The 24,390-nt window shown below is 44.9% G+C and overlaps 1 protein-coding gene across 5 annotated transcripts in view; it reads left to right on the top strand.

The window, feature by feature from the left end:
• The window catches only part of LOC147023173 (uncharacterized), a 96,378-nt gene that overhangs the window by 31,991 nt on the left and 39,997 nt on the right, over positions 1-24,390 (top strand). For all 5 annotated transcript variants that reach the window (XM_085888326.1, XM_085888330.1, XM_085888327.1 and 2 more), the window contains 2 exons: positions 4,597-4,760; positions 14,023-14,393. In XM_085888326.1, coding sequence (XP_085744452.1) covers positions 4,631-4,760; positions 14,023-14,393 — 501 coding nt within the window. In that variant the 5' untranslated portion in view covers positions 4,597-4,630. The remainder of the gene's footprint in view (positions 1-4,596; positions 4,761-14,022; positions 14,394-24,390) is intronic.

Here is a 24,390-nt window from a genome sequence, read left to right as displayed (position 1 = left end):
CCGGTTATACAATCACTGTGAAGACATAGCTTACTTTTTCTTTTATTAAGGTACATATTTAGTGCGATGTCATTCTTCATAACTCCACTGGGAGGATGGTATTGTCGAATTTGGTGCTTGGTTTGGTTAAGGACATCTCGTCTCATGTTTCCCTTTGTCTGAAACGGTTTTAGGTCTGGGATGGGTTAAAGGTGTCATGATGGCATCATTGAGCCTCTGTGACCAGGCCACGGGTCTTAATCAGGCATGAGGACACCCAGCGGCTCAGTGAGTGGACGGGGCTGAAGCTTGGCGCTTGGACATTGGCCCACTGAGATAGGCAACTTTGGCCCAGCCTGAGAAATGTGGAAGTTGGACAGGGCTACGTGCTAATAAAAGCTGATTGCTTTCGCTTTCTCTCGCTGGGCTCCCTCTGGTTGCACTGTCCCTGCCCACGCTCTGCTTGCTCTTTTGGCTGCCCTGCTCGTCCCATTTGGAGACCGTGCAATGCCAAAAATAATTTTTTTAGTAAGAAAATATTTTTTCTGAAAATAAAAAAAGTTTTCTTAAGCCAAGAAAAATATGAGAAAATCTTTCTTGTAGCTAGAAAAAAATTCTCATGGTTTTCTTATTGTAAGAAAATTATTTTTGGTAGTGTCCATGAAGCTCGACAGTGGAAAAAGGAGGACGCCAAACCTCTCTCTCCCCAGCAACCCCCCTCTCCCCGTAGACCCTCCAAGACCCCAATTTTTAAAAATCTCATGAACAAACTTTAGTGCATCACGGGTGGTGAAGATGGTGGTCAAGATTCATTGGAATTGTATGTGTAGTTTTGGAGAAGAAAGCAAATACATATTTTGGGGGCAACCCCCCTTAAAGCCAAATTTTTCAAATGTCTTTGGTATGTCTTGGGTGATGAAGGTTGGCGTGAAGCTTCAGACCCTGTTTTTTATGCCATCACTGTTGTGTGGTGGACATTTCTAACCAAAAGAGAAAACCCTTTATAATTTAACAGATCGTTTATTATACAAAAACACATATATGTGGAAAGAAAAGATTATCTTGAGTGTCTAAGCAGATCTCTGCAGAATCCATGGCCTTTTATACAATTGGAAATTTGGGAGGGGTCAGAACATCACAGGGCACTTGGCCAATCGATATCAGACTACAATAAATCTTTGTTTGCACAGGAGGTCCTTTAAGCAAAGAGAAAACAATCTTGTGCATAATTAAAGCAGATAGTGCTGTGAAAGAATGTGTATCTTCCTTCAGGGGCATGTATGCACAGGGTCTATTGGCGAGTTCGGTCTGAAAGGGACCCGTACTTGTTCGGACTTTTCCGAAAAGTACGACCTGAATTCCGGGCGATCGGTCGAGCCGACTCCCGGCTCCATCCAGCAGGCGGACCGCGGCCGACGTCCCGGCCCCGCAACAATTGGTAGTCTGGAGTGGGGTGTGAATTCATCCACCTCCGTTAATTTGCAGGTTCGAATCCCGCAACAATTGGTAGTCAGGAGCAGAATTCGGACCCCTCCGTCTCCGTAGCGAAATTCACGGACTCAGATCAGGGGTATACGGAGCGAACCACCCCGTTTCCTCCAAATTACGAGCGATTAAATTTTAATTCCCAACACTCGACATGGCCAGCCAAGACGAGCTGAGCCAGGTGGGTAGTGATAATAGTTTAAACGAACCCATGGCCCAGGACGAAACCACCGTGCAGGACACCCCCATGCAAGACCTTTCCCTGCGATCTAACCCCGAAATAATGAGCGCAGCAGGGCGGTGTATGATAATCCCCCCCTCTGTCAAATTTCCTCCCCGATCCCGCCCGGTTCCGCGACCGATCATGGCAGATCGGCTGCGCCGAGTTCATTTGAAGTGGGCCAGTTGATGGCAATGCTGGCAGGAATGAACAACAAGATGGATGCAAATGCGTGCAAGATGGATGCAAATGCGCGAGATATGCAAAACAAGATGGATGCGAGTGCGCAAAGCATCAGAGATGATATGCAAACCCAGCGGGGTGAAATGCAGAGCATGGGGTTAGGCCTGCAGACAAGCATGAAAGGCATAATGGCGCCTGCACGTGGTGACATGTGGACGATGGATTACAAAATGGCGACACCACGTGGCAGAACGAACGAGCCTAGGAGGAGTGTGGAGGTTTGTCGACCCACAATGGGGACGGGTGAGGTCGGGGTGACGAGAGACGTCGTGATTAATGGGGAGACTGAAACGTGTAGGGTGAGACACGAGACGACGGAGATAATAAAAGAAATAAAGAAAGAAACTAATCAACACAAGGAGACGACGAAGGAAATAAAAGTATTGCCAGAGATGTGGGAGATAGACCGAGTCGAGAATTAATCATTGGAAAAAAAAAAGGGACCTTTTGAACAGGTCCTGAAGACGTCTGACCTTCAGCTGCGGAGCACTCACCCTGACATAACTGTTGACTAATTTTGCCATGCCTTCTTTCCCACATACCAGGTCCCAGGCCATGGTTCATGTAAATAGGTAAGTTAAGGTAAAAATTGTAAATACGTTGAACCCCACTTGCATGTTTGTCATAGCGCCGGCAATTATAGTTAAGTTGTCTGAATGAGTCTGTTAGTTACGCAGCGCAGTAGGTTATTTATTTTTGGGACATGTATATATAAAAAAAATAAAATGTTACATTCAGGGATCCGTAGGTAAAATGTACTAGAGGAGAACTTACTCATGCTGGTCACACGAAAATTGGACGACTCGGGACGAGTCTGTAAAAATGGGAGGGGGTAGTGTTGCGAATCTGGAAACCATGAGCACACAACATTCAGGTTCCTATTGCTCAGTTATTTCGGTAAGTATGTGTTTTATACATAGCTTCCTTCCCCTTGTCTAATGGGTGAATAAATGTAAATGCGCTGTGAAGTTATTTTAATAGTCAGGTTTTCTTTTCTTTTATTCACACTACCAACAACAACTACAACAACGCCAGCATCGTTTCACCTTCACCTCGCTCTGCCCGACGCCATTATCCCCACACCACCGACCACAACCGTGGGCGGGAATTCGCTCGGGACTCCGCCCAGAATAAAGAGGGGTGTGCCTCCTTGGCCAATCAAGGACTTCACCGCCTCAGATCAGGACTCCGTCCAGAATGAGAGGGGTGTGCCTCCTCTGCCAATCAAGAACTTAACCACCTCAGATCGAGAACGGAGAGGGTGGAGACTCCCCCCCCCCTGAAACAGGGTGAATAAGTACGCGGGCGCTCATCTTGATGAGATACATCACTGCTCGTGGACATCACATCTCGGGGAACAACGAAATAAGAGCGTAGATGGCTGGTCTGAGAGAGAGAGAGAGAGAGAGAGAGAGAGAGAGAGAGAGAGAGAGAGAGAGAGAGAGAGAGAGAGAGAGAGAGAGAGAGAGACAGAGACAGAGACAGAGACAGAGACAGAGACAGAGACAGAGACAGAGACAGAGACAGAGACAGAGACAGAGACAGAGACAGAGAGAGAGAGAGATTTCTTCGCCGCCCTCGTCGCTGTCAGCCCTGGGCTGCGTCCTCATCCACCGCCTCCTCTTCCGCGCGATCGCGAGCTTTGGCGATCACCTCGTCCCACCTCGGCTGGGTTCGGTTGCACCGCACCAGTCCTTCGGAGACCGAGCTCCTGGAAGGAGGGAACGTCCAGTCGCGCGTTCGCGGCCATGTAGCCAGCCATCCTGGTCCGCAGCCGACTATCCTCCGGGCTGGACGTCCATATAAAGACCACCGGGGTCCACTTCTGTCTGGGTGTGTGCGTATGTGTGTTTGTGGTGCCGGTCTGACAAGTAGTAAATGGTTAAGTGCTTTTCGCTGTACATTATTTGCCTTGCTTATTGATATTCGGTTTAGTTCTGCTCTGTGTTTCCCCTTCCCCTATTGTTAATAAATACCCCCACTGTTGAATGTATCAGCTCGTTTTGTGTTTCTTATATTGGTTTGACATGCTGCGTGTTGAGGAATAGTAAAAGCGGTTACGGCTTAAAGGGGACATTTGGACCGACGGTTCCCGGCGATTAAATCGCTCGGTTCGCACACGGAACGAGCATGCTAAGCGGCTCGTTTCGTACGGGTGCCGTCGAGGGTGAATTTCCCCGTGTGGATACTTAGGTATATAGAAAATTTGGCTATTCACCCTATTCCACGCGGGTCTATCTATTGGCGAGTTCGGTCTGAAAGGGACCTGTACTTGTTCGGACTTTTCCGAAAAGTATGACCTAAATTCTGGTCGATCGGTCGAGCCGACTCGCGGCCGACATCGCGGCCCCGCAACAATATTACAAATATTTTTGTGCAAAATATATGTTTGCATTATGATTGGTGTAAATCATGACAACATAGGAAATCTGTGTCATAAATCTCTGTCGTGATGTGTAGAGATGTGAGAGAAGTGAGCCGATCCATGCTAGTTCCTTATAAAACAACAAATGCAAAGGGTCCGGATTCTGTTTTGGACATACATATTTTCCAATGGAAGAAAATGTTTACGTATGATTGCTGTGATCTGTTAAAAAAAACAAAAAACAGAAGAAGAACTTGATTGCTATGGCCTGTGATAAAAATGTGTGTATGATCGTTTTTAACAGGCTGCAGTTATAAAATATCTCTGACCACCAAGCCATGGAAACACAGCAGTACTTGGCTGCGTGTCGCTTTGCCGTGACCATGGATTCAGACGAGCCCGATGGCTTGGTGACACTTCGTTCTCATCTTGCTTCTCTACGCTCCTCGCTAAGTTGCCCAGCTTGTTGTGAGTAGTAATAACCAATCAACTGCTAAAATTTCTCAGTAACTGTCAGATAACAAATCAAATGCTTCTGCAGATGAAATGATCCAGCACGAATGTCTTTCCCTCACAATGGTTATAAATCATGAGCACAACATCTACAAGGCCATGTTGAAAAGTAATGCCTCCTAGTTTTTTTTCTCCAAAACAAGTAAAGATATCTGTACTAATATTGATTAGCTAAATTACCTCTCTCCCCTCATATCAGTGGGCACGGAAATGTGTTGTGTTTGTGTGGCAGATTCAAACCACCTTTGTAATTCTTCTCTTTCTAAATGCCCTCTCTTCTTATCTCTCTCTCTCTCTCTCTCTCTCTCTCTCTCTCTCTCTCTCTCTCTCTCTCTCTCTCTCTCTCTCTCTCTCTCTCTCTCTCTCTCTCTCTCTCTCTCTCTCTCTCTCTCTCACTCTCTCTCTCTCTCTCTCTCTCTCTCACTCTCTCTCTCTCTCTCTCTCTCTCTCTCTCTCTCTCTCTCTCTCTCTCTCTCTCAATCTCTCTCTCTCTCTCTCTCAATCTCTCTCTCTCTCTCTCTCAATCTCTCTCTCTCAATCTCTCTCTCTCAATCTCTCTCTCTCAATCTCTCTCTCTCAATCTCTCTCTCTCAATCTCTCTCTCTCAATCTCTCTCTCTCAATCTCTCTCTCTCAATCTCTCTCTCAATCTCTCTCTCTCAATCTCTCTCTCTCAATCTCTCTCTCTCAATCTCTCTCTCTCAATCTCTCTCTCTCAATCTCTCTCTCTCAATCTCTCTCAATCTCTCTCCCTCAATCTCTCTCAATCTCTCTCAATCTCTCTCAATCTCTCTCTCTCAATCTCTCTCAATCTCTCTCTCTCAATCTCTCTCTCTCAGTCTCTCTCTCTCAATCTCTCTCTCTCAATCTCTCTCTCTCAATCTCTCTCAATCTCTCAAAATCTCTCAAAATCTCTCAAAATCTCTCTCTCTCTCTCAAAATCTCTCTCTCTCTCTCAAAATCTCTCTCTCTCTCTCTCAAAATCTCTCTCTCTCTCTCTCAAAATCTCTCTCTCTCTCTCTCAAAATCTCTCTCTCTCTCTCTCAAAATCTCTCTCTCTCTCTCAAAATCTCTCTCTCTCCCCCCCACACCTCATAATGCTTTGTAACACACAACATTTCACCCCACAAAACCCACATTGCAACTCACTGCAAATCAAAGCCAGCGCATCATAAAGTGGACGGGGAATGCGAATCTTGTCAACAAGCACGCAGCAGCAGAACAATGGTCCACAGTTGGGTGAGCTTGGATGTTATTGCTGACCCATGGGCTCGGCCATTGAGTGCAGCATATGGCGACAGGAGCGCATCAATGGGGAGATGGCATTGTCAAAGCTCAGGCCGCACTCAAAGGGTGTAGTGGGCCCAAGAACCATGCCACTCCAAGGAACTTTATAAGCATGAGAATTTCAGGACTGGGGGCTGGTAAATGTGTGGGGAAAAGTAAAGGAGTCAAGGCGGGACCTGTGGTAGCTGGCCTCTGCGAGAATGAACGGGCTGGTGCTACGGTGCAGATAGCTGATAATCTACGGAGTTTCCCTGGATACGCCGGTCGATACACTGATTCGCACTCTTTCTCTTTCTATCCCTACTTCCAATTTGTTCACTTGGAATGCACAAAGACTATTCAACTATTACACCCTCGACCCATTCAGGGCTGGGCTACTGACTCGCATTCATGATTTCCTTTGTCGCACCATGAGCATTCACCTCCACTTCTCCCCACAAGGTGCACCACACCACTACCCCCCTCTTCTCTCTCCCCCTCCCTGTTTCACATTGGGACCAACGTAAGCCTGCAGGCTTACATCAGGTGAGCAAGTGGTCACCAACAAGCCCTGCCTTCTTCTTCTCTCTCTGTCTATCACCCTTCCTTATCTCATTTCCCAGAGTGGATGAGGTGCCTATGTGTGTCGAAATGTGTTAAGATGATTGACTAAGTGGGCTGATATACTGAAGGAGTAAGGTCTTTTTCTTGTGAACTGTTTGTCTGTAAATATGTGTCCCTTTGGTCTTTATAAACTTCCCAAACTGTTTGATCGTCTTTTCTCCAATGGTTAAACCATAGTGTGTTCTCGTGACAGGGAGTTCTGCCCCGCTGTTCTGCTATGGCCAGTTATTAGCCAACATCCCACTTATGGTATAACTCGGCTATTTTGATTGACAGCAGCGGGGTGTTGATGATTAATCCCCATCTGGTAGCCATGGCCCTCATCAGGTACTCCACCGGTGAGCCTTGTGGTGCCACTCCACCTTCTAATGTTTTTTTTCCATCTGGTGATTAATTTGCTGGAAAGGTAAAGCGGAGTTAGACGCTGGACCCTGCCTAAATTATGCATCTCGTATGGCGTCCGTGGTTGCTTAGCAACTCGTTGTTTTGCAGAGTTATCTGCGGTTTGTGGGCTTCAGGGTCACCGGTTGGGAAGCAGGTCCGAGTACTCCCCTCGTGACCCCCAAACACGTAATGCTCTTTATTTCTCAACATAATCACCACTGCGGTCCGCATATCTCTGCTAATGTTGAAGTAGTTTTGTGATGCCATCACGATAGAACTGTGCATCCTGCTGACTTAACCAGTGCTTCACAGTGGCCTTGACATCATCATCAGAAGAAAAATGTTCTCCATGAAGGTGTTGCTAAAGTTTGGGGAAGAGATGAAAATCTGACTGAGCCAAGTCAGGGCTGGTGATTCATATCCAGTCAGTCATCCCAAATCTCATCTCCAGTGCTTCACACTTCACAGCACTGACAATGTCCTGCTGCTCTATGACATCTTGGCTAACGTAGCACTGAGACATGTCGTGTCAGAATCATGAAACTTCGCACCCAGCGGCGGGAGGAACTCATGGGCGGACTGCGCTTTGTTTCATTCAAATATCTTCACCAGTTTTGGAGGAAAAGAAAAGGATGCATTACTTTTCAACACACCCTCATGTGTATATAATTATATTTTATATATTTGCGGTTCTTGGAACCGCTAGCTTCCAAGGCAATGGCATCCCACATGTAGTGGCCCCTAGACAGTTATTCCATTAATATACGTTGAGAAAGTCCCTTCCCTTTTGTCTAGCGGGACAACGGGGCGTGCGTTGCGGGGATCTCATAGCTCGGTTTGTTTACACCATCCACTTCATTTCTACTCTTCTTTTCTGCTTATTTCTGAGGTAAATCCGAATTTGCGTCCTTGTAGAGGCCAACACGTGCAGCGCGTGCCACGGCCGGGGGAGGGGAATAGCATAGCTGTGCCAACACCACGAGCATCGACAGCGAAGCTGCGAGAATACAGTGATACCTTCGAACGAATCTCTGCCGCAAGCTAGAGATGATCGTCTGACGTTTCCAATTATGTGGGATGAGATTGCTGGTTGCATTGAAAAGGCATACGAACTAATATCTCTTACAAGCCGGTAGGCGACATGGGTGGTCGCTATATAATTGGACATTAGTCATACAGTTTCTGAAAATTTTTGAAAAAGAGGTTGATTATGGTGCGCATAAAAGCGTGGAAGCCGATTTATTTATTTTTTTGATTTTCGAAAATAAATAAATTAATATTTTTCGGATTTTTTTTCAACATTTTCAAAGTCCCGTTGCTAGGCAACGGTGGCATCCATATCAATGGTGCTCATACAACTCGATCCTGGTATGAACCTACCAGTCAAGTTTCATCAAAATCGGTTGACTCCTCTGGCCTCCAGAGCTGTCCATTACAAACATACAGGCAGACGGAAAACCTGATAATAACGGTAGTCTCGCGACCACCCAATAGAGGCTGCACGGATGTTGTTTTTCACAACACCGAAGCAAATGATCCAATATCAGGCGAACGTGCACGCTGGCCACGTGCGTAATGGCGGATCCACGCGCACTGTGAGGAACGTGATCGGAGGAATACCCGTGCGCCGCTCGTGACACTTTATTATCGTACAGAGCAGGGCATGAATGGCACACATCTTACTGTCTGTGCATGGGTTTGCCATAACATCTTACCTTCAATCCTCGCTGGCGGCCGCAGGTGTTTCTCGCAGATGGGGACGTCTTCGCGCCTCTCCGGCCGGCGAAGCCGCAATCAGGCAGGGGCGTGCTGTACAGCTCGGGCCGCCTGGCGCATCACGGAGCAGGCACATTGACCAGCGCTAATCGGGGGTGCCCGGGCAGGCACGCAGGGCCGACGCCACCCTTGGCCTGTCATCGAGGCACGACCCGGGAGTTCGTGCAAGGCAATTCATGTCGCGGAATTCGGTGTGTGGCGATTCATGTCATGTCGTGGGGTCGGAGCGAGACGATTCCTCAGCTTGGGGTCATCTTGCCGGAAGTGGAGTGGAGCCGCTTCCGGCCATCGCGGCCGAGCTGTGTGGAGGCCGGGGCCAACCAGAGCGCCCGATTCGGGTGACGACGCATCGCTTCGGGGTAGCCCCCCACCCCGCACCACGGGGTTTATAAAAGGCGGATTGCTAAGCCGTCTTCTCTCTCTCATGCGCTGGATCTCGACTCCGCCTTCTGTCGTCATCGCCTGCGACTCCGCCTCCACTTCTCCGCCCTTCTCCACCCACACGTCGCTGACTCCACCCATCCACCTGGTCCCATCTACCACTCGCTCTCGACTCTGCCTTCTCCACCCAAGTCCCTCCCTTCACGCCCGACGGTCACATCTCATTCTCTGGACCGATGCAAGCTGCACAAAGTGCCACGAAGCAAGAAACGGCGCGCCAGCTGTCGGGAAGGTATCACCCAGCGGAGCATCCCCCCAAAACGTATTGGTGGCAAGATTGGGCAATCGTGTAAGGTATTCAGAGACCGTTAGCCTCATCACCTCTCCTCCTCTTTCTCTTCATTAACTCCTCTTCATCAGTGTGTGTGTGTGTGTGTGTGTGTGTGTGTGTGTGTGTGTGTGTGTGTGTGTGTGTGTGTGTGTGTGTGTGCGTGTGCGTGTGCGTGTGCGTGTGCGTGTGCGTGCGCGTGCGCGTGTGTGTGTGTATTTGTCCTGGCACCTGTCCTCGTAAGTTAAGATTGCAGAACATTATTATTTTGGGTTATGTCTGCTCTGTGTCTGCTTTTGTAAGTTGCTTTTATTATTGTCACACCTCACGCTTATTTCTATCCCTGCATTCCACACACCAATAAAACTATTCACTGTACCACATACCTTTTCTTGCCTTGCCTGCTTGGAAATAAATTATTATTCGAAATGTTCCCAGCTCGTTTTTGTCTGTTCTTTCATTGATTCCGGTTAGGTAACCTGGTAAACCCAGAGACGGGAGGACCCGAGGTCACGTGGTTGAGTTATTGGCGTTCACGGTCAGTTCGCGACCCGCCGCATCACGGAATTATCCATGTGCGACGGCCTACAATTCCGGGGAGTCTGGTAGGAGCTGAGATAGCTTCCTCCCCCCCCCCCCCCCGAATGGCCCTCTCACCCGATCCCCGGCCTGCAACAATACATATATATGTATGTATATATATATATATGTATATATATATATATATATATATATATATATATATATATATATATATATATATATATATATATATTTCGGCACGCCCCTTGCTTTGTTCCACCATCAGATTTTTGTTACTGCATGAAATGAAACAAGATTTGGCACATATACTAATGATATTATTGTCTTCCTTAAGAGGCCCCTCAAAATTCGTTTTGATGCATTTTCACAAACTCCAACGGATTCCATTCAAATTCGGTACGATTATGGCTTTTTGTCCAACTTAGGTCATTGGCTATAAATTTTTTCCATAACACTTCCGATATTCGAAAAAAATCGATAAATCGATATCCCTTATGGGATTTTCCATTCAAATCCACTCAAGTTTAAGGCCTACGGGGGACGCAAATTTCCACTTTGCCCCGGGCGCTGTTTACCTCTGCTACGCCAAGCTGTTCGGGTTAGGGTTAGGGTTTGGATTAGTGTTAGGGTTAGGGTTAGCTCCACTAACGCTAACCCTAACAGCTAACCCAAACAGCTAACCCTAACAGCTAACCCTAACAGCTAACAGCTAACAGCTAACAGCTAACAGCTAACCCTAACCCTAACTGCAACGCTAACCCAAACTGCAACCCTAACCCTAACTGCAACCCTAACCCTAACTGCAACGCTAACCCTAACTGCAACGCTAACCCTAACTGCAACGCTAACCCTGACTGCAACGCTAACCCTGACTGCAACGCTAACCCTGACTGCAACGCTAACCCTGACTGCAACGCTAACCCTGACTGCAACGCTAACCCTGACTGCAACGCTAACCCTGACTGCAACGCTAACCCTGACTGCAACGCTAACCCTGACTGCAACGCTAACCCTGACTGCAACGCTAACCCTGACTGCAACGCTAACCCTGACTGCAACGCTAACCCTGACTGCAACGCTAACCCTGACTGCAACGCTAACCCTGACTGCAACGCTAACCCTGACTGCAACGCTAACCCTGACTGCAACGCTAACCCTGACTGCAACGCTAACCCTGACTGCAACGCTAACCCTGACTGCAACGCTAACCCTGACTGCAACGCTAACCCTGACTGCAACGCTAACCCTGACTGCAACGCTAACCCTGACTGCAACGCTAACCCTAACTGCAACGCTAACCCTAACTGCAAAGCCTAACTGCAACGCTAACCCTAACTGCTAACCCTAACAGCTAACCCTAACAGCTAACCCCAACAGCTAACCCCAACAGCTAACCCCAACAGCTAACCCCAACAGCTAACCCCAACAGCTAACCCCAACAGCTAACCCCAACAGCTAACCCCAACAGCTAACCCCAACAGCTAACCCCAACAGCTAACCCCAACAGCTAACCCCAACAGCTAACCCCAACAGCTAACCCCAACAGCTAACCCCAACAGCTAACCCCAACAGCTAACCCCAACAGCTAACCCTAACAGCTAACCCTAACAGCTAACCCTAACAGCTAACCCTAACAGCTAACCCTAACAGCTAACCCTAACAGCTAACCCTAACAGCTAACCCTAACAGCTAACCCTAACAGCTAACCCTAACAGCTAACCCTAACAGCTAACCCTAACAGCTAACCCTAACAGCTAACCCTAGCAGCTAACCCTAACAGCTAACCCTAACAGCTAACCCTAACAGCTAACCCTAACAGCTAACCCTAACAGCTAACCCTAACAGCTAACCCTAACAGCTAACCCTAACAGCTAACCCTAACAGCTAACCCTAACAGCTAACCCTAACAGCTAACCCTAACAGCTAACCCTAACAGCTAACCCTAACAGCTAACCCTAACAGCTAACCCTAACAGCTAACCCTAACAGCTAACCCTAACTGCAACGCTAACCCTAACTGCAAAGCCTAACAGCTAACCCTAACAGCTAACCCTAACAGCTAACCCTAACAGCTAACCCTAACAGCTAACCCTAACAGCTAACCCTAACAGCTAACCCTAACTGCAACGCTAACCCTAACCCTAACTGCAACGCTAACCCTAACTGCAACCCCAACTGCAACCCTAACCCTAACCCTAACTGCAACCCTAACCCTAACCCTAACTGCAACCCTAACCCTAACCCTAACTGCAACGCTAACCGTAACCCCAACTGCAACCCTAACCCTAACTGCAACCCTAACCCTAACCCTAACTGCAACGCTAACCCTAACCCTAACTGCAACGCTAACCCTAACCCTAACTGCAACGCTAACCCTAACCCTAACTGCAACGCTAACCCTAACCCTAACTGCAACGCTAACCCTAACCCTAACTGCAACGCTAACCCTAACCCTAATCCTAACCGCTAACCCTAACCCTAATCCTAACCGCTAACCCCTAACCGCTAACAGCTATTCAGGAAATTTGCAAGAAAGCCTGAGCAACGCCGGGCATCAGGCCAAAAAAAAAAAATGTTGCATTGGCGTAACCCGCCTGACCCTAAAAATTCCGCCGACCCTACGTTTTTTTTTGTTTTTTTGCTATCGAAAAATTTTGCCGACCCTATTTTATTGCTATTTTTGTTGTTTTGCTATCGTTTTCAAGTATCTTGTTGATTGCGATCGCGATCGCAAAAACCCGGAAGTGTTTCGGACAGAACCCGCCGACAAAAAGGGTGGTACTCGAGCCGGGGGAGATTTTGGGAGGGATTTATTAGGAAAAAAAAAAAAAAAAAAAAAAAAGATCCCGACCGACCTACCCTATTTTTCAGTGACCCGTTACGCCAATGCAACATTTTTTTTTTTGGCCTTACTACTAGTATATATATATATATATATATATATATATATATATATATATATATGTATATATGTATATGTATATGTATATATATATATATATATATATATATTATGAAAGACCCACCACATCTCTCACCTGTGAATGGAGGGAATAACCAATTAGTTCTCACCTAATCAATTAAACCCAGGTGGCTAGGATTATATACACAAATCGACTACTGCCATGCTATTCTCGCCAAAAAAGCTGCATAAAGCAACCAAGAAAGGTTACCAAGGTAAGCCCTTTGCTGTCTCAAACCCTTCTCAGAGTTCCTCTGCAGCTGTAATTACATTCACAAATAGTACACACATGAGTGCCAATGCTCCACACCCCGTCAGCTGCCAGACTGGTTTCATCGCTTATTGGCGAATCATCAGTGATAGCAGAGGCAGAAACGCATACCAGTGAGGCTCCCAAACATGTACAACCTGCAAACGTCAAAAGCAGTCAATATTTAAGTAATAAAGACCCACCCACATCTCTCACCTGTGAATGGAGGGAAAAATTATTCTACAGCAGCAGGAACCCTTTGAGGACACAGGAGGAGCACACAAAAGGAAATACAGTAATAATTCCCGAAGCAATATTAAATATATATAACAGCTACATGGAAGTGCCCACAAACTTCATCAACCACATCCTTGACAACAACTACTACATGTTGTAAGATCATTTTTCATGTATTTTACTTCATTTTACATCTCTGAGATTCACAGGTAGACATGAAATATGTTTGTGAAGTACAACATGCTGTCTTTTGATTAAACCCATTAGCGAAGTGATGGGTTGGCACACCTAGTGTTATATATATAATTTATTTATGTTCTCTAATGCACAATACCTGTCCATAAATATTCACTTGTACCTTTTTATCCTTAGGAGTCCTAGCCCTGAACGCCAGAGCCTTGCTTTTTCTTTTTCAATTAAAAAGAAATCGTTTTTCTCTCCACTGACTTGGATTTCTTTCTTTTTCAGCCACTCTACCTTCAAACAACATTCCTGCTGAGTCTGTTTATCCTATTTGCCGATCATGCTGTTCAGCTGAGAAGAAATGGGGAAGGCTAGGCATAGATGTGGGGACTTTGGGATCAGCAGGGCGCAATGGAAAAATGGAAGGTGATGCTACGAAGGAAAGGGAGAGGTTTGTAATGACTGATGGTAATGGTACTCAATTGAGATTGCCAGGTGGGGAATGGCAAGTGAAAGAAGAGGTTTGGAGTGATGTGGAGGAAAAAGAATCAGGAAAAGGAGTCGAAGAAGATTCGTGCAGAATGACTTTGCTTGCTTGCTATCGTGCGCTATGTCTCTACATTGCTGCATCTCCATACTACACTGCTCTTGTGAAGGTAAGAAAGTTGGAGATATGTCTGTAGCGTTAGCTGTTTCCTGTTTGGCGTTTCCATTTGAGCACAAAGTTCATGACACTGAGATTCCAGGTTCGCACCCACATACTGTGTTGATTGGTTCATTGTAATGTCCAGTTGTAACGTATGTAAAAGTACAATGATTTGTCCTCGTGTCTTTGACCTGCAAGTGATATTTGTATTTCAGCTCCAAGCAAGTGATATTTGTAGTATTCAGGCAGCTGTAGGTTCTCACAACCCCAACTTCATTCATAGACAAAATCAAGATTTCACTGCCAAAAATAAGGCATTAAAGTACTGAATAACACATACTCTGAAAATGTTATTTTCGTGTGTTTAATGACCTTAGACTAGTACAACACAAGGGATTTAGCATTATGACAGACCCGCTAAAAGTTAGATTTTGTGGAAGAGATGACACACCGCATCTCAAAAGTTAGCGTTGTGATGGTAGAGATGTGGTAGATGGAGTGCAGGGCTGTTTGAGTTGTTTTTAGTGGCCACATCCCTTGGAGGAAGTTTGTCTCCACAAGTAACAGTTCCCCATACAGTAAATACACAATGGAAGATTTTGCAGTTGTTGCAGCATTGCCTCAATGCCACCACATTTTAATATAGCACAATAATAAATACCACCCTACCAGGTGGCTGTGTAACTCCACATTTTTCAAATCGTCTCGACCCCAAAGATTGGAAACCCTGCTATACACACTGAAAAAAGCCACAGGATTGATGGCAATTATTTTGAATGTTTCATTCAGTGAAATGTAAACATTCAGAACACTTTGCTGATGCTCATAATTTATGGGTTTGTTCACAGTTTTGATTACCCCCATTTGAATAATGTAGATGCCATTTGTATTACAACCGCAATATATAATTGCGGATGGATGGGCAGATGGATGGAAGGAAGGACATGCCCAAATATTGCAGTGGCATCACCACTTAAAAATAAAACTGGTGGTATAAAATTATTTTCATTCGTGTATATAAACACTTGACTCTACTAGACTATTTGGACGTCACCACAAAAAACTTCATTGGAATATTAAAAAAAAAAAAATAGAAGGGCACTCTTCAATGTCGCGATGTCGCCTCTACCCACATTATTTCGTCATTATACATACTTGTTCCAAGTGTGATTTAAATTCCTGAACCCAGATTCAAAATATTAAATAAATCTGGCTGCCAGACCATGTGTCCGATCAGGTTGAAAATGAAAATGTATATTCCCAATGTGATTATTAGATCATAATTTTGACATTTCACATCGATTGTTGAAGCAGTTCAAGAGAAATAATTTTTTTCAGATTTTCGTTCAATCCAATATGACTGCCAGACCAAGTGACCTTTAATTATTCGTGAGCACCCTAATATCCCCAAGGCTTGGGGAGGATGTGTGTGAAGTTCCCCTCGATCTGTCAAGCCTTTCTGGTTTAGAATGTTTTAAAAAGTTTATTCTTCAAAAAGTCATAGCTGTCAAATCATGTAACCTAATACAAGGAATATAAAGAAATCAGACACAGGTGGAGGCCATTCAGCCCATCATGCCTGCACGACAACACCACTACACTAATTTATCAATGCAAGTTCCAAAGAAGAAAATGCAAAACATATATATGTATGTATGTATGTATATATACGAGGTGTGTTCAAAAAGTATCCAACCTTAATTTTTCGTGCGTAAACAAATGAAGCTTGGGAGGCGTGGTTTGGTGCACGTATGTAGGCGATCCTAATCCGTATGCGTGAATATTTTCCCGCCTGCAGAATCTGTCAGTCGCCGACAGACCGCCGATGAGTGAGGAAGTGTAAATGAGCGCTGTCGGATTTTCGTTTTTGACAAAATGACTCATCGCTGGACTTGGTATTCCAATGCTGGTGGTGTGGCAAAGAAGATTGACCATGTGCTTGTTGATGGGCGCTGGAGGATGATTCAGAAATGTGTGAACAGGCTCAATGAGGATTTGGAGGTGGGGGTCTGGGTGTTTTGGGAAATCCTGAAGAGTTGTGGAGTGCCTTCAAGACTACCATCCTTGATGTTGCCAGTCAATGTCTTGGAACCCACCGTCAGGCGAAGAAGAACTTTATCTCCCAGCGGACACTGGGTGCTGTTGGCCAGTCACAAGACCAGGCTTACTGGCAGAGTTGTGCTGTTCAGGAAGTTCAGGTGTAAAACTGTATGTGTGTTGAGGGTGGATAAGGATGCCTATGTGTGAGGAATCTGTGAAAGGTTAAAGCATCACCTGTGGTCAAATGATTCTCATCCTGCTTACAGAGGAATTTGTGCATTGCGTTCCTCCAAGCCCATCTCTGTACTGCAGTTAGAGTGGAGGGTGGTGTGCTCTTGACAGAGGAGTCCAATGTGATGCCCGCTGAGCTGATTACTTTGAGCAGCTGTACCAAGATAACCCACCAGCTGTTGAGTTAGATGCCAGGGATATAACTATCCCAATTGCTGACCCTCCAATCAACTGTGAAAAACATTCATTTGTGGAAACGCAGGTTGCGGTGAAGCAGTTGAAAGGGGGTCAAGGTCCTGAGATCTGTGGCATCCATGCTGAACTTCTCAAGGCTGGTGGAAATGCTGTACTCATGTTGTTGCATGCAGTTCTGTGCTCTGTCTGGAACACAGTCATCATCCCAACTGATTGGAAGAGGGGCCTTGTTGTCCCTCTCTGGAAAGGGAAGGGTGATCGCCAGGACTGCAACATCTACCGAGGGGTGACGCTGCTCTCAGTGCGGGGCAAGGTCTTTCCATGGATAATTCTTCATAGGGTTCGCCACCATCTGCTTGAGCACCAGCATCCAGAACAGTCAGGATTTACATCAAAGAGATCAACGATTGACCGTATCCTTGCTCTTCGGGTCCTTATCGAACGCAGACGAGAGTTTTGGCAGGGGCTGCTCGCAGCCTATGTTGATCTTCGCAAAGCGTTCGATTCAGTGAATCAGAATGCCCTCTGGAAGATTCTCAGTCTTCGTGGGGTACCACCAAAACGGATCAATCTGATTTATGAAGTATGCTCTGTTACTGAGACTGCTGTGAGGAGTGTTGGTTCCAACTCTGACTTATTTCCAGTTGTTACTGGAGTTAATCAGGGGTGTGTATTGGCCCCCACACTTATGGTGAGGATGTCAGAGAGATCAAGTTGTGGTGCATCGTTTGGGAATGTCAAGATCTCTGACCTTGATTTCGCAGATGATTCAGTCATCTTTGCGGAGATGCTGGATATCTTTATGGGGGCCCTCACACTGAACGAGAAATCAGAGCCACTGGGATTACGGATTTCCTGTGTCAAAACTAAGATCCAGGCTTTCAATGATTTCTTGGATATTCACGTCTCTGCATGTTTTGAGACCGAGATCAATAAATGTCTGGGTTGGGCCTGGGGAGTCATGAATTCACTGGATCATGAGGTGTGGCGCTGTCGGTACCTATGCAGGACGAATGTCTGAATCTTTAATTCATTGGTGCTTCCAATCTTGCTGTACGGATGTGAGACTTGGAATCTGACAAGGGATCTCAGATGGAGACTTAACTCCTTCAGGACCAGTTCGCTTCGGAGAATCCTTCGCTATCGCTGGTCTGACTTTGTGTCTAAAGAGTAGTTGCTGAGAGAGACTCAGATGAGATTTGTTACCTGTATATTTCGTGAGCGTCAGCTGCGGCTGTATAGTCATGTGGCTCGTTTTCCTGATGCTGATCCTGCTTACCAGATAATCTCATTGAGGGAGCTTTGTGAGTGGAGGAGGCCAATGGGCTGACCACATGCCTTGTGGTTGCAGCAGGTTGATCAGCATCTCAAGGACATGGGGATGGACCAGGCATCTGCCTGGGGGATGGTGAGACTGAGGCCCCTGGTGTACCGGCGGAAAGTGGATGCAGTGACGCGCTGCTCCGGCGCATGCTCCCTTTCCTGACCTGACCTAACCTGATTCCCCATGAGGAGTACTTGCCATGTGCCAAGTTTCAATTTTTTTCCATGAAGCAATTAAGAAGATAGAAGTCCAAATTTTTCCTTTTTTCCAACAAGGCCTCCACACCATGTGATGTATGATGTCATAATTATCATTAAACCATTATACTTGAGCAGTTGCACCTATGGTGAAAATTTAATGTTAATTGGATAAGCGTCGCAAAGAAAACAATAAATTATTATGGACGGAGGGACGTACATACACTACATGGCCAAAAGTACGTGGACACCTGCTCGTCCAACATCTCATTCCAAAATCACGGGCATTAATATGGAATTTGTCCCCTCTTTGGTTCTATAACAGCCTTCACTCTTCTGGGAAGGCTTTCCACTAGATGTTGGAACATTGCTGCAGGGATTTGCTTCCATTCAGCCACAAGAGCATTGGGGGGGGGGGCACTGATGTTGGGCGATTAGGTCTGGCTTGCAGTTGTGTGGCCAACCACTTCGAGGCTGAGCTGTTGTTGCTTCTAGACGTTTCTACTTCACAATAACAGCACTTATAGTTGACCGGGGCAACTCTGGCAGGGCAGAAATTTGACGAACTGACTTGTTGGAAAGGTGGCATCTGATGACTGTGCCACGTTGAAAGTCACTGAGCTCTTCAGTACAATCCATTCTGCTGCCAATGTTTGTCTCTGGAGATTGCATGGCTGTGTGCTTGATTTTATACACCTGTTAGCAATGGGTGTGGCTGAAATAGCTGAAACCACTAATTAGAAGGGGCATCCACATATTTTTGGCCAAGTGGTGTATGTATGGATGGACGGACAACCTGACAACATCATGCATCCGGCGACTTCATCAACGGAGGCATAAAAAATTGCACCCTTGTCCAAAGGAAGCGGTTCAATTTGGCATTTTAATATAAAATAGGCAAAGCCTAGAAATTAACGAAGTCCATTAGAATTATCCTTCAGAATTTACCTGTAGAACCCTTTAGAATTGCTCTTTAGAACCCTTTGGAACTCTTCAAATTACCCTTTAGAACTCTCTACAATTACACTTTGGAACCCTTTAGAATCAAACATTGTGGGTTAAAAAAGTTGTTCTTCTTTTGTGATGGGCAGATGGATGGAAGGAAGGACATGCCCAAATATTGCAGTGGCGTCACCACTTAAAAATAAAAATAGGTTGCATTTCATTTGGTTGCATGTACAAATTGGTGAGCCAGTGTCCAACAATTGTCCTCAAGAGCAAGTAGCCCAGGGCGAGTGGTCTGGGAATTTAAATTACCCAGGGACATTTTATCACTTGCACACCTGTCCATGGGGTTATTTGAAAATGATATAACTGAAACTACTTGCTTGTAATCAACTTTTTATTCACATTAACATTAAATGAAACAACCTTATGCAAGTTAATCAACTTCTATTTGTGTTCACAGACCTTGGTGGGGGCACATAGTGTTTTTATACCTTCAGAATTTTTATTTTTTTAAGGTTGTTGATTTTACCATGAGGGTAGTATCACATAATCGTATTACTTTAATTATTACCTGTATTTAACTCCACTCTCCCTCATCTTGATCTTTGTCGAGAAAGCGACGTAACTTCTTTGTTTTTTTTAAAAATCATATTGTTTCGTTTACAGCCCCCATCCAAACATGTAACACAAATTGCAAATGTCAGAGCAGCTAACTCAATGGATAGCCAGCTTAAGGCAAAATTTAGCACAGCAGGCATGCTCAAGCGGTGCAACATGCTGCTGTGCCTAAATTTAATTACACACCTTAATTTTTCTGTTCCAAAAAGTCAAACCAACCTGATCATTTGCATGGCAATAATTGTCTAGAACTCAAGACACAATGTGCTCTTTTAAGAAAAAATTAATTTGTTCCTATAAAAGGACAGGATGAGCCAAAAAACATTTCCAGGGTAGATACAGATTAACAAGATAATGATGTAATACTGTTCACAAAAACTATTAAGCCACTCTCTTGTGGCACAGCACACACAAGCCCCTACTCGCACAGACACCAGGCAAGTGGAGAAGGGCAAGGGGCGACAGGCCTGATCCCAGCATCTTACGAGGGTGTTGCTTAGGTCGATCAGTGGGAGGTAAGCGGCTCTCAGGGACGTGCTGCAATTTCCTCTGGAGCAGTCCCACATGCCCTTCCACAGCATCCCAGTACAGATCCCCGAAATAGGCCATAGGTCAACAGTGCAGGGAACTAAAACAGTATCAGCACGAGCCAATGAACCAGTACTCCCGTAGCAAAGAGCAAATTTTTTTTTCACTAAACTGAAGTTTTACAATCCAAATGTAACAATGCTGTTGTAAACAAAGACCAGATCACGGGTCACATTATATTATCAGTGTATGGCGAGCGTCTGCACAGCAAGGAGGCTGTTACAATTATTATATGGCTTCCACACTAAGTATGGATGACTATCACTGCAGCACAAAACTGGTACAGAAGGGTAAGGCCCATAGTCATTCAAAATAACCCCCAAGTGTAATCAGGGAAGGGAGAAAGTCAATAACAATGATCAGGCTCGCCTCACTTGTGCATCAGACAAGGTGTGATAGGCATGTATCGCCCTCACTGAGGGTCATTCATGAGCCAGCTATTTAAAAAAAATTTTTTTTTTTTACTGTTGGTCCATGAGTGGTGTGACAGTTCTGAAACTAACTGGATTCCCTTCAGCGTAAAATCCCAATCCCGAACACTGCTGCTTTTATATGGAGTTAAACCCACAACTTTTATAAACCCTCACCTACAATCCATCACTGTATCCAAAAATCAAGGTAGTTATAGTAGTTCACTCATGAAAAAGTGTTAGTACTTAATGTTGGATGATAGGTTCTCAGAACCCGAACTTGTTCTGATGCTTTTGACCACTTTTCTGCATTGTATGTTTCAGATTTCACACAAATCTGCAAAACTCATTCATTAAGAAGCTAACAAAAATATCTTGTGATCCCATTCAATGGAAAAAATATCATGAGCAAACAAATATTGTATTTAAATTTACATTACTTTTGAGCTTTTTTGTGCTCACGTGGTAATCTTTTAATTTTTTTGAAAACAACAATCTAAAGCACATGGTTGAGTTTACATAGTGCTGTGCAAAAGTTTTGGTTATTCCAATGATATTCATACGTTAGGGTAATTATTCATCAAATTATCAGTAATAACAGTCATGTGTGCTTCCTAGCAACTTGCCCGTGCCCACATGGGATTCTAAATGGGGTAGGGATGGAGGGGCATAAATGCAAATGGCATCTTTTGTCATCGAGCCAGCAAGTTGAAAGCAACTATTCACATTTATTGCCACATCTCTTGCAATTTAAATGCTGTGATGGCAGCGAAGTGCTTCATTTGAAACTGTTTGTTCAATCTACTTACTGTATGTAACTTTTTGATGCCTCGGGTCCATAACAAAAAAATTGTATTGGTATCAAAGCCAGTGCCCAATTCCAAATGAATAGTTGGATTATTGTAAATTGACAGCCTTTATTAATGCGTGTGAACCAAACTGCTTCAGTAAACTAGAATGTCACTAGGTAGAGCGCATACCTCCACCAGGCTGAACAGTTTACTTTTTGTATCCCACTGATAGGCCGAATCTGCATCCAAACTTCAACCAAAATCTAATCGGCTTATTCTTGTCACCTACCCATTTCATCCACTAAGTTTTGTCATAATCCGTCTATAACTTTTTGAGATATCGTGCTATATAATCGTTTTGGCCCTGGCATTCAATGGTGAAGAATCACTTAAAATTCTTGGATCCACATCCAGATCCGTATGTTCACCAAAATCGAATCAATTCATTCGTGTAACACGCCAACCTTTCTATCAAATTTCGTCCGAATCCGTCCATAACTTTTTGAGATATCCTGTTCACAGACAGAAAAACAAACAGACGCGTGAAAACATAACCTCTATCGACCTTCGGTGGCGGAGTTTATAACAAGAACAGTTTAATTTTATAACATATCAATACTTGGTGTGTCTGTCCTTTGCCTTCTTGAGTGCCATCACTATTTTACCCACAGTTCTGTACACGACTGAAGCACTCTTACAGAGATATTGTGCCAAATATCCTGGACTACATTCCACAGTTCTCTAATTTTAGTTGGGTTCCTTTTGTTCTCTCTGTTTCCAGGTAATCCCATGTGGCCTCAATGGGATGTGTTTTGGATCATTATCTTGTTGGAAAACGAATCCTCTTCCAATTAACCAATTTTCCCCAAGGAACCGCATGGTGCTACAGTATCTGCTTGCACTTCTCCTTTGTTATCATCCCATTGATTTCAAAAATTTTCCGACAAGAGCTGAGATAAACCACAGACAGTCACAGAGCTTCCTCCGTGTTTAACACTAGGCTGCAAACATTATGTGTCGTAACATTTTCCAGGTCTTCAGCGTACGAACTGGCGTCTCTTAGATACAAAAATCTCAAACTTGATTCATCAGATCATCGTACCCTATTCCATTGTTCAGTCATCTAATGTTGGTGTTGCCTTGCAAATTTCAGTCTTTTTCAGCTTATTGTGGTCTCAGCATTAGTTTTGTTGCTGCAACTCTGCCATGGAGACCTGCTGCAATCAGCCTTATGCACACAGTGCTGGACCAGATGTTGATGTTCAGGCATGCTCTCATTTCATTTGTCAGCTGCTGACTTCATTTTCTTGTATCACGTCAGCTGAGCAACTTCAAGTGCTTGTCTTGCCTTGGGGAAGTTATTGTGAGTCTTCTTGGCCTTTTCTTGTCTTGTACCAAGCCAGTTTATTTCAGTCGTTACAAAGTGCATCTCACAGAATTGCTGGAAATCTTCAGCTTTTTTGCTATTTTCTTCATAGTACGCCCTTCTCACAGAGTTTGAATCTTTTCACGCTGTTCTCTTGAAAGTTGTTTCCTTGGCGCCATTCTGAACCCACTCATAGACTGTCAAGTAAGGGAACAATCTGATGCAAACTAATTTCACATATTCAGTTATTTGCAACTTTTATTGTGGTTTCTTGTGATTCACATTAATGTAACTAGTGTTGATTAGTTGAATAATTTTTTTTTTATTTACTGTACCAAAAAATCTACAAACTGTTTCTTGCATATTTTCTATGTGGTAAAAGGATATTATGAGTACATGATGATACTATAACGGCACTCGGTAGAGCGCATACCTCCTCCAGGCTAAACAGTTTACGTTTTGTATCCCACTTGTAGGCCGGATCTGCATCCGGATCTTCATCCAAATCAAATCAATTCGTCCTTGTCACACACCCAACCTATCCACCAAATTTCGTCCGAATCTGGCCATAACTTTTTGAAATATCTTGCTATATATAGTTTTTGGCCCTATCCCTCAGTGGTGAAGAATCACTAAAAATTATAGTATCAAGATCTGGATCTTCACCAAAATCTCGTCAATTCTTCCTTGGCACACATCCAACATGTCCAACAAATTTTGTCCAAATCTGTCCTGAATTTTTTTCAGGTTTCCTGCTCACAGACAGACAGACAAACAGGGGTGAAAACATAACCTCTGTCCACCTTCGGTGGAGGAGGTAATCATATGTAAAGCAGAAATAAAATAAAACTTTTTGAATTTCCGCATTTATTTTGTATGAGCAAATACAACCCATTGCTTCGCTGATGGGGATATTAAGGGTGGGGGTAGAAAGAGAGAGAAAGAAGAGAGAGGAGGGAGGAGAGAGAGGAGGGAGGAGAGAGAGGAAGGAGGAGGAGAGAGAGGATGGAGGGGAGGCAGGAGAGGGATGAGGGGAAGAACAAGGAAAGGGGGGGTGGAGAGAGCAACGCCTCACCAAATGTTGCTACACACTGAAGGAGGGATGGGTGTGAAGAAGGTGGTGTGAGAGAGAGAGACAGAGACAGACTCACAGAAGTGTGGGAGGAGAGTGGTGCATTTTCTTAGGTGGGGGGAGTGATGATGGGAGAGAGAGTGGGGGGGGGAGAGAAAGGGGAGGGGAGAGGAGGGTGGGAATAGCAAAGAGAATGATATGTTATGCTTCATGACTGAACACACACA

This window comes from Eptatretus burgeri, chromosome 7 (assembly GCF_056783735.1).
Source record: "Eptatretus burgeri isolate ZD-2024b chromosome 7, Ebu_testis_v1, whole genome shotgun sequence".
Taxonomy (NCBI): Eukaryota; Metazoa; Chordata; class Myxini; order Myxiniformes; family Myxinidae; genus Eptatretus; species Eptatretus burgeri.
The sequence above is the reverse complement of the archived record's forward strand: the minus strand, read 5'-3'. Positions and strand labels throughout refer to the sequence as shown.